This window comes from Echiichthys vipera (genome assembly GCF_963691815.1).
Source record: "Echiichthys vipera genome assembly, chromosome: 20".
NCBI classification, from domain to species: Eukaryota; Metazoa; Chordata; class Actinopteri; order Perciformes; family Trachinidae; genus Echiichthys; species Echiichthys vipera.
The window spans coordinates 13,156,767-13,170,463 of NC_139845.1; the positions used below are offsets into that span (position 1 = coordinate 13,156,767).

Sequence of the window (13,697 nt, forward strand, 5' to 3'; positions counted from 1 at the left end):
TAAATTTTTTTTTTCTGGACAGCTGCAACATCAGTCTTGGTACCGCAGTTCCGTTACTGGTGTGATTCAGGGAATGGCATTTACAGTTGGTGGTGTCTAAAATCAGATTTTGAAATTAAGGATGTTAAAAAAAAAAGAAAAAAAAACAGAAGCTAAAAATAATATACTGGTTTCCATAATAGTAGCAACATACAGGCAGTGACGCACATTTCTGAGACTACTCCTGTGCAAATGATAACAGAGCAACAACTTGAATTGAACCAGCAATTGTCTCTAGACATTAACAACTACTGGGGGTTGGATTATTCACAAACATAAAATGTCTTCCTTTTTGGCAGTATATGAGGCCGCTAGCTTTCAATGGAACATGATTTGCTCATCTGTTTCATGTTTTTTCCCCCCATCCATGAGTCCATCATCCTTGTACTGTATGTGGCCACGCCATCTCTAATGAAATAGTTCTCAAAGAGTTTATTCTTTTAATTTGGGGATCCCAAAGGGCTGCAACAAAGAGTTCCTTTGGACCGGGTCGCCATCCGGATGCATGCTCAATAAATAGTCCCAGTGGTGAGAGAGACAAAGAGAGTCAGCTGTGGTCGCTTGGATTGTGGAGTGGTTTCTAGTCTTGCAGGAGGTCTGTGTGAAAGAAACAGTGCGGCTGGGTGAAGGGATACGTCAAACAAAAACTGTATCCTAGTCACTCCAGGTCTTCTGATAAGTTCCCTTCCTCCAGCTCCCGGTCATCGTCCAGCTCTGGACTGTGATTTGCTGTCGTCACCAGTGACATCGGACAGTCGTCGTCATCCATGTTAAGTGGCTCCTCCTTCACGTGAATGGGTGGCCTGTGAAACAATCACATTGCCGATAAATGTTAGATTTGTAAATGTATTATTTAAAATTCCTGCAGCCAATAGCACTTCTTTGACCTCATCTCATTTTAAAGGTATCATATTGTAAAAAAGGAAGCTATATAAATACTCTGAAATTATCAAAAGGCTCAATCCACAGAGTCATGCAAACATATTCAGAAACTGTGACTTTCAAATAAGCCGTATGCATGTCCATACGGTTGTGATACCACACAACTATTGTCTATATCAGTAGAAAGTGCTGCTACATTGTCGTTACAATCAATCCGGCTGTAATGATGGTGCAGAGATGCCGAGAGTGCGGCCGCAAAAACACGAAACGCGAAAACACTGACCAATCTGAGCAAAATGGCCTTTTTCAGGAGGGGGGCTTAAAGAGACAGGCGCCAAAACAGAGTGTTTCAGACAGAGTTTGAATACAGGTGTATTCTTCAGACAGTATGAGAAAAATAATTTGTTTTTTGAACATTAAATCATGTTAAAATGTTCTTGTAGAAAACCAAAATACAAGTATAAACCCTTTAAATTATCTTCAAACTAAGATTGTAAACAGTTAATACAGGAGGAAAATATAACAATGCTAATTATTACCACCATAAAATAATATTGTTTAAAAGAGGAAAGGTAAGTGTTTCTGGTAATGAATTCCCTTTTCTGCGTATTGGAAAGCACAATGGTGTTCAGCTTACAGATAAATATTTTTGTTGTATCAAAAAACAGGCATATAACAGGCATTACATGCATTATCTAGTGAAAGTAACAACCATGTTGTTTGCGAGACGCTAATTCGACATGATGCCTCACGTCTACTGTAAGTAAGCGCATGAAAATTGCATGAAAAACATGGCCCCTGTAAGGCCGATAAGCTGTGATGTTCCAGACATGTTTGGCATTTAAAAGTTTACTGATGACACCAGGTTGAAATACATGAAAAAGGAAAACGGGGGGAAAAAAACAGGCCACATGATAAATAATGGAGAATTTCTCATCCCTGAGCCCCCTGGAGCAAAGGCAGAGGAGAGGCTTTTTTATCTAGTTAATAGAAAGCGCAGCCACTCGTTAATATGCAGGGGCTGTGCATGTCGCTCCTCAAGAGGAAAAACCGGCAGCTAGGTTCTGCCATTAATCAACTTCAGTCCCGGCAGTTCCCTCGGACACCATGATACATGTTTTTAACTCTAAATGGATGAATATCTTTAGCCACTGTCAATAAGCGCCGGGCAGGAAGAAGCAGTACCGCTGTGAGCAGGACGCCTCTCCCTTCAGAACAACAGAGGAGTGGGTGACTAAAAAGAATAATAATGCTGTCACACACAAACAAGGCATAACATGAACTGGGGTCCTAGTCGGGGAGAGGGGTTTGTGCCACGATGATAAATCTGACAAAACCTAATTATTTCTGACACATCGGATGCATCAGAAAATCCCACTAGACTCTGAAAGAGGAGAGAGAGGGGAGGGAGACTTATCAAGTGGTAGTATGTTAGGACTCGTCTCATAGCCTCTCTCCTGGGTTGCCTTCATCAGTGGAAAGGGGGGGAGGGCGGGGGGCTTTGAATTTGAAAAGTATTTTAAAAGGTACAGATGACTTTAATATTCAGAGCCAAATACTGTAAATTAATATTCTGATGCAGTGGGATGAAGAGAGGAGGCTGATCTTAGCAGAATACAAGTGGAGCGATGAATATTTCTGTTTCTCAGATTCACGGAGGCGGTGAAGAAAAACACCTCGGCCAGAGGTTACACAAACACAACTCTGCGTCCTCTGACCTGTCAGAACACAGTCTTCCAAATTACACTTCTTTATGAAACACATTTTTATTAGGAAGCGAATTCAATGTTTTTCTTGTTTGTTTTGCCACTACATGTAGTGCTGAAACATTCTCTCACTGCAAGCTTTTCAAATGCGGTTATTAGCTCATTACTCTACATTGAAAATATTTGTGTTTTGGACTTGTTTTATGGCAATTTATAGACTCATTTATAAAATATTTGTTCGGTGGAAGAAAATGGACAAATTAATCCATAATGAAAATAATCATTAAAAGCAGTATGTTGATATCTTTACTATTTTACTACACCTGGAAAACCTCCAAAAAAATCCTGAATGATAAAGGTACATGGTAACACTTCACTTTAGGGGTGTGAAAAATATCAATACACTACAATGTCATGATGCCTGATACTATTTTGATTCTCAAAAACACTATGGATTTTTATTTAATAGTTTACATGCAAAGCTTCGTGATAATGTTGATCTTCAACCATTTTACTCTTTCACTCCAACCTTAAAACGTGAGCTTATGGCGGTGTGTTCTTTATACTAGGACAGTTTTCCTAAAATGAGAAACTTTAAAAAAAAAAATATATCGCCTTGCTCACAATGTCGCATTATTCTGAATCGTATCCCCCGTATCATGATACATATCGTATTGCCAGATTTTTGCCAACACACACCTACTTTAAGTTCCTCTATTCATAAGCAACATACACACATTTAATAAATATTTTATAACACATTGTAATGCAGTTGTACCAACTATTAGGACATTTTAAAGTTATTCATTACATGTACAGTATTTCAATAATGTCAATAATATTCTCTTAATCATTACATAGGTTTTACTATATTTTATTGTCATGTATTATGTTTATACACAAGACAAATACATTATAGTGTGTTATAAACCATTTTTTACATGTTTGTATACTCCTTACCAAAGATCTCCTCTGTTATTCTCATATGCAGCTCATAAGGTGTTTGTGTGGTTTTGACGACAAAACAAATGCAGGACAATTTTCACAGGCCTGATCTTTCTGACACTATTAAAATATATGAATGAGCCATTTAGCGCTTAATGGCTAGCTGCCATTATTGAGTCACTCAGGAGTAAACGCTGGACTTTGCGGTGTAATAAATACATGGCTTCACTGTGAGGATGTGTGCGTGCTCTTGAGATGCCTGCTCTCACATCAATTGGAGATTAGCACCAGCAATCATGCAGAGGTATGTCAGGGATGCAAATAAGGTCATTAGTCCACGAGCCTAATGGTAGGTTGGGGGATAGGAGAGGTGGTGTGGGGGAGAAGGGGCTGTGGGGGCAGGAAAGGGAAGCAAAGAGAAGGGTGACGACTGAGGGGGAAATCAAAGGCATTTATAACGTCAAAGAGGGGTGGTCATCAAATAATTAGATGTGATAGCACTAGACACAACTGATATTAAATAGATTTAGTTGGTTTCTCGGAATAAATATTTCTACTGTGGTAATTTTTGTGTGAAGTTGTTACTTTGTTCACAATGGAAACGCTGATTTTTGCAGTCTCTTTACTGGTATACAGTACGTTTAAGTGTACCCCGTAAGGGTGTACATGAGTGTGTTGCACATGCATACACACAAGTGCAAATACACGCGCACACCCGGCACGGCCTGGGGCGGTCTGGCTTGCGGTTAAGTTGATAGCATTAACCTTCAGACACTGAGGGGAAGGAGAGGTTTGTCTAATTGTTGGATTGACTTGGTTGTGGCTGAGGAGTCCTCTCATGAGAAAGGCCTTCAAGGTGATGTGCTATTTAGTTTAGTGCTACAAGCCACTCCATTATTTAAACAACATCCTGGAAAAAGCCAGTCATGAAAACACATTTTTTCCATTTTGAGGTTGTCGTGGCTGTGTAAAGGCAGGCGGTGATGGATGGAGGGCGGGAGGGATGGATGCATCTCATCCTCCACAGCCACTCATGTCAGAGTCAAGGCAGCATTACCAGAGCGAGGAGAGAGCAAAGAAAGAAAAGAAGAAAAGAAAAAGAGAAAGTAAATGCTGTCCGGTTACTAAAAGTTAAATGACCTGAGGGAGTGGTAACACTGGGATTCTGTCTAGAGCTGGGCAGATTTGCTCTACTTAACACCCCATTTCAGAGAGGGGTAAACACGTCCAAATAGATTAATGCATAGACGTCTGGCAGGGCTAACCAAACACTTTTTTCTGTCCTCACAGATACACTATGAGAGAGGAAGGGAGCCTGAGAGCATCCTTTATCCATTACAGAAGTGGTTAGCTCATGTCGGCTGACTCTGCAACATGAGCTTTGATGGACAGTGGATGAGAATCATTAATGTGGCATTTCTGTTAAATGTGCTGTATGTGTGTGTGTGTGTGTGTGTGTGAGAGAGAGCTCACACAGATCCTAGTGACATCATTGCCTCACGTTCTTTTAGACAATCCTGAAACTCACATGAGAGGATTTTTAAAAAAAAACACTCTTTCTCTCTCAGCTCCATTAAAACAGAGAGGGGAAAGGGTGTAAGTGATTTTTTTTAGAGTAATTAATGCTACACTTGCTCAATATTAATAGGAACAGTCTTGCACAGAATATAGCAGCTAAACCCCTATAATGCAGACAGTGGTGTAATTAAAGACGAATGTGTAATGGAGCCTATTTATAGAATTAGAACAGTTATTCAAAACGTCAGGCTCACCTCAGGTATGAGCACAGTGCCATTGAAATTGCCACAGAGGAGCCTGCTTATGATACAACACATACTGGAGATTGAACCTTGCCCTCGGGTCATGGCATACTGAAGAACATGCTGCTACTGTGGGTTAAATATCAGGCAATTAAACTAACAAAGGGTATAAGGGAAGATAGTGAATTCAGTGTAGGAGTTGAGGTGGGGGTTGAACATGTGCTTGGATTCTCATCATAAAAATGTGAGATGTGTGAGTCTGCGTGTGACACAACCATCTCTCAAATACTGCAGTGACTGAACAGGGAGGGATTCTGAGTTCAAGGATAATGAGTTTTATTTGCACATGGCTACTGATTTTTTCATGATAATAAAACGAAAACCAATAAATTAATAATTATATATATTTTAAATAAAAATGGTAGATAATGAGCCCTAATTATCATATACAGTCATGTGTATGCGGTACGCACATGGCTAGAGTATCAGTTGCAGCATTAATCTGTAGGAACTCACATGTGTACTGGTGGGGAGTATCCGGGGCTGCTGTGTCCGTTGGTGTCCAGGTGGTCGAGTGAGCCATTGAGACCGTCATGGGCGGAGTGCAACAGGGTGGGGGGGCTTCCACTCAGCATACCTGGGGGGCTGCAACCCAGGAGTCCCGGAGGGCTCCCACCCAGTAGTCCATGCGGACTTCCGCCCAACAGCCCAGGGGGACTTCCACCCGTCAGGAGAGATGGATCTCCGCCGAGGAGGCCGTGGCAGCTGCCTCCCATCGGGCCCGTGGAGCCGCTGTTCATGAGGCCAGGGGTCCCCAGCAAAGGCAGGGAGGTCTCTGCCAGGGCAGCCTGCAGGAGAGAGGGAAATAGAGGATTAGAGTTTGAAGGAAGGGTTGGGGCATCACATGAGGGTTGAAGGAAGATGGAGGAAGGGTTTGAGAGCATGTCAAAAGGGGTAAAAGAGCTCAGGAGTGTAAAGGAGGAGAAGCATAAAGAGTGATACAAGAGGGGAATGTGGCAGGTGTGAAAATGATACGATTTAACATAGTAATTATTAAAACACAGTTTTTATCCTTTTGCAGGCTATTTTCCCCCATGTGACACCTTGCTGACAACCGCCTCCCCCCAGCTGCCATTCATATGCCCTTGTGTGGAGTGGCTATTAAAAAAAGTCCCCCAAAACTTTACCTCAAAATAATAAAAACTCCTGACACTTTCGCCTGCTGCGCATTAAAGTTATATACAGTGATTAAATTTTTAAAGTTTTTGCCATGAGCACCTCGCCGGTGTACACTATGAAGCCAAATCATTTATGACAGCTTAGATAAATATTAATGCACATGCCCTTGCATTTGCACATGCCACTATCAATCTAGTGTGGCTGCCACAGCTGAAAAGAGAGGGAGAAAAGAACGGAGAGAAAGAGACAGCTTCCTGATTCGACCACAGGGTGGCCTTCTGAGTCTGACGCTGTACAGGAAAGAGAGGGAGAGAGGAAGGTGTGAGAGAAGAGATACAGAAACACTCAAGCAGAGAGAGAGAGAGAGAGAGAGAGAGAGTTAGAAAAAAACTTGCTAGCTCTTATATGTGCGTACTAATGTTGAGCCCTATTGTTTGCTGCAACCACGCTCATTCAGTCACTCAATTGGTCAATCAGTCAGGCAGTAGCTCTGCCTGTCAGTCAAATAAACGGGCAGCCGGTGAGTCACCTGTAAGCTGGCGTTTAGTGCAGATCCATAGCCAAGGCTGGAGGGCAGGTTCTTGACAAGTGATGGGCTTCTGAGTACATCGTAAAGAAACACACAAATAAAAGAAATTAGTTCACACTGTTCTCGCAATGGAATCAACCTGAACAGAAAATATATAAAATATTCGTAACTACAGAAGACATTGCTTAGCAGAAAGACTATACAGTACGTAGAATTAAAGAGAAAGAAAGAAAAAGCTAGGCAAAGAGAGTTGGACAGGATTTAGGCTGATTTCCTGTGATCCTCTACATGTCATTGACCTTCAGATCTAGATCTAAGGATCCGTACCCTGTGATCTTCTGCGACCTGCGTTTCTGGTACTCCATCTCGTCTACCGTCCACACCGCCCCCTTCACGTTCTCCACGCGCACAAAGCACTTGTGCAGACTGAGGTTGTGGCGAACGGCATTCTGCAGAAAGACAGGTGAGGAGGAATGAGGTAAAACTAATCATATTCATTCATTAACCGTCAAGAAAAAAAAAAAAGAAGGCTTGGAAATTGATTTTTTTTCTTGCATTTTGAAGAAATTCTTAACATTCACGCACCATTGATTTAATTAGTAAAAATTGAGTGAGAGCGAATGCTCTTACAAGTCCTGCACACAGTACATATCAATCAGAGTAAGTAGGCTAAAAGGAGGTAATCAGCATAGCGAATGGCTTATGGTGGTGACAGAAGTGGTAATGCCGGCCTTGATAATGGTGATGTCAGTAACCCTTTCTGCTCCAGAGAAGCATTTCTCTTAATGGACACATTGCTTTAAAGATGACAGTATTGAAAGAAAAAAGACATCAGGAGGCCCTTGTGTCAGTGTGTGTTGTGTGTGTGTGTATGTGTGTGTGTGTTTGTGCTCGCTTAAGAGTGTGTGCATGCAAGAATAAGGAGGATTAAGGTGAACTGTATCTGACATCTATATGTCCAAACATTCTCTCTGAACACAGGCTTATATGCTACATTTATCTCTCAAATGTATATTGTTAAAGCTGTATTTAAATGAAAACAACATATATCTTTCATACAATAAACCACTAAGGTGTTTTCATCCATTACAAAATAAGGGGGAGAAAAAGCCCTCTTATATTAATATGACCACATGACCATAATTAAAACATGCATCAGACTCTACAAATAATAACCTTGGCTTTAATATCCCTGCCTCTCATATTTATCATCTCCCTTAGCTTGGTATGTACTCCTCTTTCTCCAAGAAAAAGGGATTCAAAAAAACGAAAAAAAAAAACTCATAAGCAGATCTCGCATCTGACCTGAAAATCCCAGGATTTGATTGATCTTAATGCCCATGGCTCTGAATATGATAATTTTAATATTAATGAGCAAATGAGCAGTTTTATTATGCATGCTATATAGTTAGAACTAATAAGCTTCTGGGTGAGAGAAAAAGAGAGAGAGGGAAGGGGGGGGGGGGGCAGATCCCTCTTTTGAGCTGTTGAAGCTGAGTTATTAAACTACCTTTCATTTCTTTCTTTTCTTACGTTTTAAAAAAAAACAAATTCTCTGCGTTAATCAAATGACAAGCCCATCGCTGATCATCCCACAAATGCGTACAAAGAGAATTCTAGAGCTGTGGATGTAAATTGATCACCTTGGTTATTGTGCGGTCTGGGACACTAGATATTTCCAATGTCATTGTGATATCATTGCTATTGTATCAACGGAAATAAATAAATAAATAAAGAAAAAATTAATGTAAAATAGTACATATGCATATGGTTGAGTTGTTTTTTGCTAAAACCTCAGAGAACATAATCTTGTCATGACATTATTACACAGCAAAACATTGTGTGTACAGTACTGTACCTAACAAACTGGAAAAAGGGCACCGATCGCTTTGCATGCCCTCCTGAATTGGTGATCACAAGCCTGTGTGCCTATTTGCATCCCAAATCCAAATTAATTCACTTTGCTAAATCTAGTGCTGCAGCCATGTCTTGCATACTGATGAGCGGCTTGTTTTGAGTTTTCCCTCCAGTCCTCTGTGCAGCCACAAAGGCTAAAGGCGACTAACGAATGATGTGCAGGGGCGAAGGGATAAAAAACACTGACGCTCAGCGAGGCTTTCTTTATCAGCAGGCGGACACACTTCGGGGTAAAAACGTGTGCTGCGGGAAAGACATTTTTTACCATCTTTGTGGAGGCAGACAGGACAATAAAGTCATAGGGACAGATATACAAATGGGGCCTTTTGTGTGGGTAAATAAAGAGTGCTCCCTCCATGACAGGCCAATTCCTCCCTGCTTTAGTTCCACATGAACACACCCTTAACACCTCTCTGAGACACAGTTTGTGTTTGTGCTCCTGTGAGCGCGCATCTTTGGCCTCCCCTCTCCACATAGCTGAGAGCTGGTTTAACAGGCAAACAGCCATCTTTATTTCCTAATTAACCAATGATATGCGAGAGAAGGTGGTTTCAGGAGTAGGAGGTGGGGAGTCTCTCTTAACAAAAGGTGCTGATGATGGAGTGGCTGCTGTATAATTAGTGCATCACAGCCCTCTCCTCTCCGCGGCAAGCCTCCGCTATTAATTGCGCCAAATTAGAAAACGATATCTGAGGCAGAATAATTCCTTCAGCTGTAATTTCCAAACAGAATAGGCGGAATGGTGGAAAAAATAAATAAGAGGAAGAATGGGCTCTCTTCAAGAGAGGGGTTATAAAAGAAGGGGAGAGTGCTAATTGCTCAGTGCTGACGGGTAAATATATGCTTTCTTAAAGGTTTTTGACTTAAGCGAGAGAAAGGAATAGACTTTACGGTAAGAGGAGTAAAAGGGCACAGAAAGGTGGAGGTGAAGGGTTGGGTGGGGGCTGAGGGGTTCATCAAGGTTACCTTCCAAGTTGCAGCATTGCGTCTGAAGTAGGCGAACGTGCGTGTGAACCAGCTGTAGATTTCATTAAGCGTTAACTGCATGTCGGCAGAGTCCATGATAGCCTGAAATGAGATGACATCAAATAATGGTTTACTAACGAGACCGCGTAAGAGACACACACACACACACACACACACACACACACACACACACACACACACACACACACACACACACACACATACACACACACACACACACACACACACACACACACACACACACACACACACACACACACACACACACACACACACACACACACACACACACACACACACACACACACACACACACACACCCAACGGATTGGGAGAGCTGCCATGATTCATGCAGCAATTAATTTTAATCTAATCAGGCAAAGTTAATTTATTTCCCACTCACCTGTCTTATGAGGGTTGCATAAGTAAATGGCGGTCTGACATCTGCGTTCTTATAAAACTCGTAGTTTGGGGCAATCTCTGGAAAAATAAATACTGTGTCACCACCTGAAATAATTGGTAAATTTTTATTCCTTTAGGTATTGCATTTACTCAAGGTTTCATCAAATTAAAAGGGTGGAGAGAGAAAGGGGAAGGGGGGAGAGAGACAGAAAAGGAGGCGTGGGGTGGGGGGGTTATAGGGGGGACATCAAATCAGCATTTTCTATGTCTAACAAAATGCATTTTTAATTAATCTCTCTCGTGAGAGATCTTAAACACTAATACATCCATAAAATGAGATCCGTGTAGTTAGTTAGGGTGAAGTTTAATAATTTATGTGTCTTCACACTAAACACAGACAGGGTAAATATAAACATCAAAGACGGACCGTTTAAAATGCAAAGCTTAATACATGGAATGTCTTAATGTAATAAATATTGTATTTTTTCACTATTATTTGAACTTAATTAACATTCATGTAATATTTATGCACAGTGGAAGTTCTTGTCTATTTACATATTGAGTGATTAAACACAGGCTTGCTTTTATAAACCCGGCAGACGTCTCACATTGGTAAGACCAACAAGACTCTGCAGTTGAGTGTGTGTGTGTGTTATGTCTGTATACTGTATATGTGTGTGTGTTCGAAAAGTAGTACCACACCATCATGGCTTGGGCACTATTAACTATTAGCGTATCTCATGTAATTTGGGATTTTAACATAGAAATTCAGTTTAAAAGGTGAAACAATCTGTGCAAATGAACCAATTCTGAACTGAATTTGAATCCATGTCAAACCAGGGACAGAATTTAGAAACTGAATCAGACTGTGAGTTAAATTAACATCTAATACCCCAATGTCGCATTTTATTCAAGCAATTTGGGAGCTGAATCTCCATCCAATACCAAAATCAAAGACTTTAAAGAAACAATTCCAAGATGTTATTTCTATGGCCTAAGAAAGTACAATTCAGTCAACATCTGTGAACATGAGCCCACTCTTAAAGCCAGAAACCAGAGATGTTAGTGTCACACTCGTCTATATTATACTTGATGACATCACAAATTTGAGTTTTAGGACTCTAGTTTTTGGTTTTGGGAGAGCATTGTTCATGTTTAATAACATTTTTGGACTGTTTTAGACCACCGGAATAACTAAATCTAAAAAAAGGGCGTAGTTTTCCTTTAATTTTGCCCCTTCCTCAAGATTCACATGTTATCAAACATAATGTGATCAGATTGTCTGCGCTGACTGAAACATTTGTGTATCTGTGTCAGTGCTGAGTAGTTGGTCGTACCTGACGACAGAGGCATGGAGTATTTGTCCGAGTGGCGTCTGCGCATTGCTCCCATACTGGGGACGTTTGCTCCTCCCAGTATTGATGGCACCTGGGGCATGGCGGCCATGGGTGTGATAGGTGCTGTGGGCGTGGTGGGTGTCTGAGGTAAGTTGGGGGGCGATGCTGAGGGCAAGTTCTTGGACATGGTGACGCTGGACACCAAGTTGAGCTGGGGGTGGAGGAAAATAGAGCGCAGGAAAGAGACAGAGACAAGTAGTAGGGAGAGGGAGGGAGAGAGAGAGGGAGAGAGAAGAAAGCATTATTTTGTGGTTTCTCTGACAGAGCCGAGTGTCTGCTCTCCTCCTCTCTAACACAGCTGTGTTTCCACTAACAAGGCTCGTGGAGAGGAGCCAGCCCATCTCCACTAATTACAACCACCAAATTGTATCATAAGAATTCTAATTAGAGCACGCTGTTCAAGATTATCCAACAATCAGCCTCCGTGTTATCCCGGCCCTATCTCTCTTTATCTCTCTTTATCTCTCTATTTATCACTCCCTCCCTCCTTCTCCATCCCTCCCACTACAGCCTCCCATAATCCTATCGCACTGAAGCATGAGCTCGTTGTTTGCTGTTGGGTGTGGATTGGGGCTACAATACATGGGTTAGCTGACCCTGATCCAGAACCACAACCCTGAACATGACATTATGCTCTATTTTGGCATGAAAGGGTAAGCCTAAGTTATTATTTTGGCCCTGTTGTAAGAGATATTGGCAGCGACTCCAAGCCATCTCAGCCAAAAAATCCTGCTTTTACAAGTGGAACCAGTGAGTGGATTGTGCAGTGAGAGAGTGTAATAACCCTGCGAGATAAATTCAGTTAATTTCCTATTCATACAAAACTTATACTAATCGACCTAACATCATCAACAACACAAATGGAATTCATTTTTATGATTATAGTTGATTTATTCCCGCTAGTACAGTGGGACTTCCAGTGCATGAGGAACTATAACAAGAAGAAGTTCATGTTCTTGCATAGACAGTTATGGTGACTCCAGAAACACTCCCATTCACTCTGTCTTTGTCTTCTCCACTCCTTCAACATTAGGGACCAGAGAGTGCTAGTCACCTCTGGCACGAATGCCAACTGTGCTTCGCTAATCGTCCGGCTTTTCTACCACTTTTGCGTCCGCTCCCCAAATCTCATGTGAGAGGCTTTAACCGACTGGAAAATTCCTAACTGACCTTTTAGTCTCTGTTCTAATTTAGTTGGAATGGTAATGACATCGTTATGTATTCAAACCAAATTGCCCTAATTGTGAGTCTACAAGTGGAATGCATTCGATGCGAAGAGTTTGAATTAAAACCGACTTGAAAGGAGGAAGGGAATGGGGGGCCGAAGGCGTTGAGAGAGACGGAGGAGAGAGGCTGCGGAGAAGGTGGCGGTGGTCATTTGTGGCATGTGTTGATAAATACGATAAAATGTCAAGTGTAGGAGACTCCGATGATAATTATATGCCCACTTAGCTGTAATGAGCTGCTACAGTGTCGGGCTGGGACATGGGCTGGCTGCATATACAGTACAGGCCTCTGCTGAGTACAGAGAATGAGGATTAGAGTTAAGGGGGCTATGGAAAGTTAAAGTTATAGCCTATATCTACATACCACTAGGTTTAATTGATAAAAAGCAGACACTTTTCAGGAACATCTACCTAAACAATAACTAAAGCCATGTACTGGACAATTTTTTCTTTTAGCAAACTACTAATTGTAGTACTTAATATTTTCCTGCTTGTGTTTTGTTCTATTTGACACATACACACATCCGTTCACTAATATTAAGGGACCCATATAATGCTAATTTTAAGGCTCAAACTTGCATTTTAAAAAAGCCCTGCTTTATAATATATACAAGATGTGGGAATCTCACTTTTTACAATATAGGACCTTTAATTCATTTCATGGAAGTATGTAATCACTATTTAATTCATAGTGGTTGAGGTCATGTCTCTGTGTGTTATATGATGTT

At 41.3% G+C, this 13,697-nt stretch overlaps 1 protein-coding gene across 2 annotated transcripts in view; it reads right to left on the reverse strand.

The window, feature by feature from the left end:
- Positions 1-697: 697 nt before the first annotated feature.
- foxp2 (forkhead box P2) overlaps positions 698-13,697 on the reverse strand; it is a gene marked incomplete at its 3' end in the record, with an annotated part of 106,842 nt that continues 93,842 nt past the window's right edge. The window contains exons 13-19 of one of the 2 annotated variants that reach the window (XM_083934769.1): positions 11,684-11,894; positions 10,348-10,451; positions 9,924-10,025; positions 7,368-7,489; positions 7,041-7,110; positions 5,849-6,180; positions 698-842 (exon numbers count right to left, since the gene is read on the reverse strand). In XM_083934769.1, coding sequence (XP_083790895.1) covers positions 698-842; positions 5,849-6,180; positions 7,041-7,110; positions 7,368-7,489; positions 9,924-10,025; positions 10,348-10,451; positions 11,684-11,894 — 1,086 coding nt within the window. Of the gene's footprint in view, positions 843-5,844; positions 6,181-7,040; positions 7,111-7,367; positions 7,490-9,923; positions 10,026-10,347; positions 10,452-11,683; positions 11,895-13,697 lie in introns of those variants that run through there. The other variant, XM_083934770.1, reaches the window with a different exon arrangement.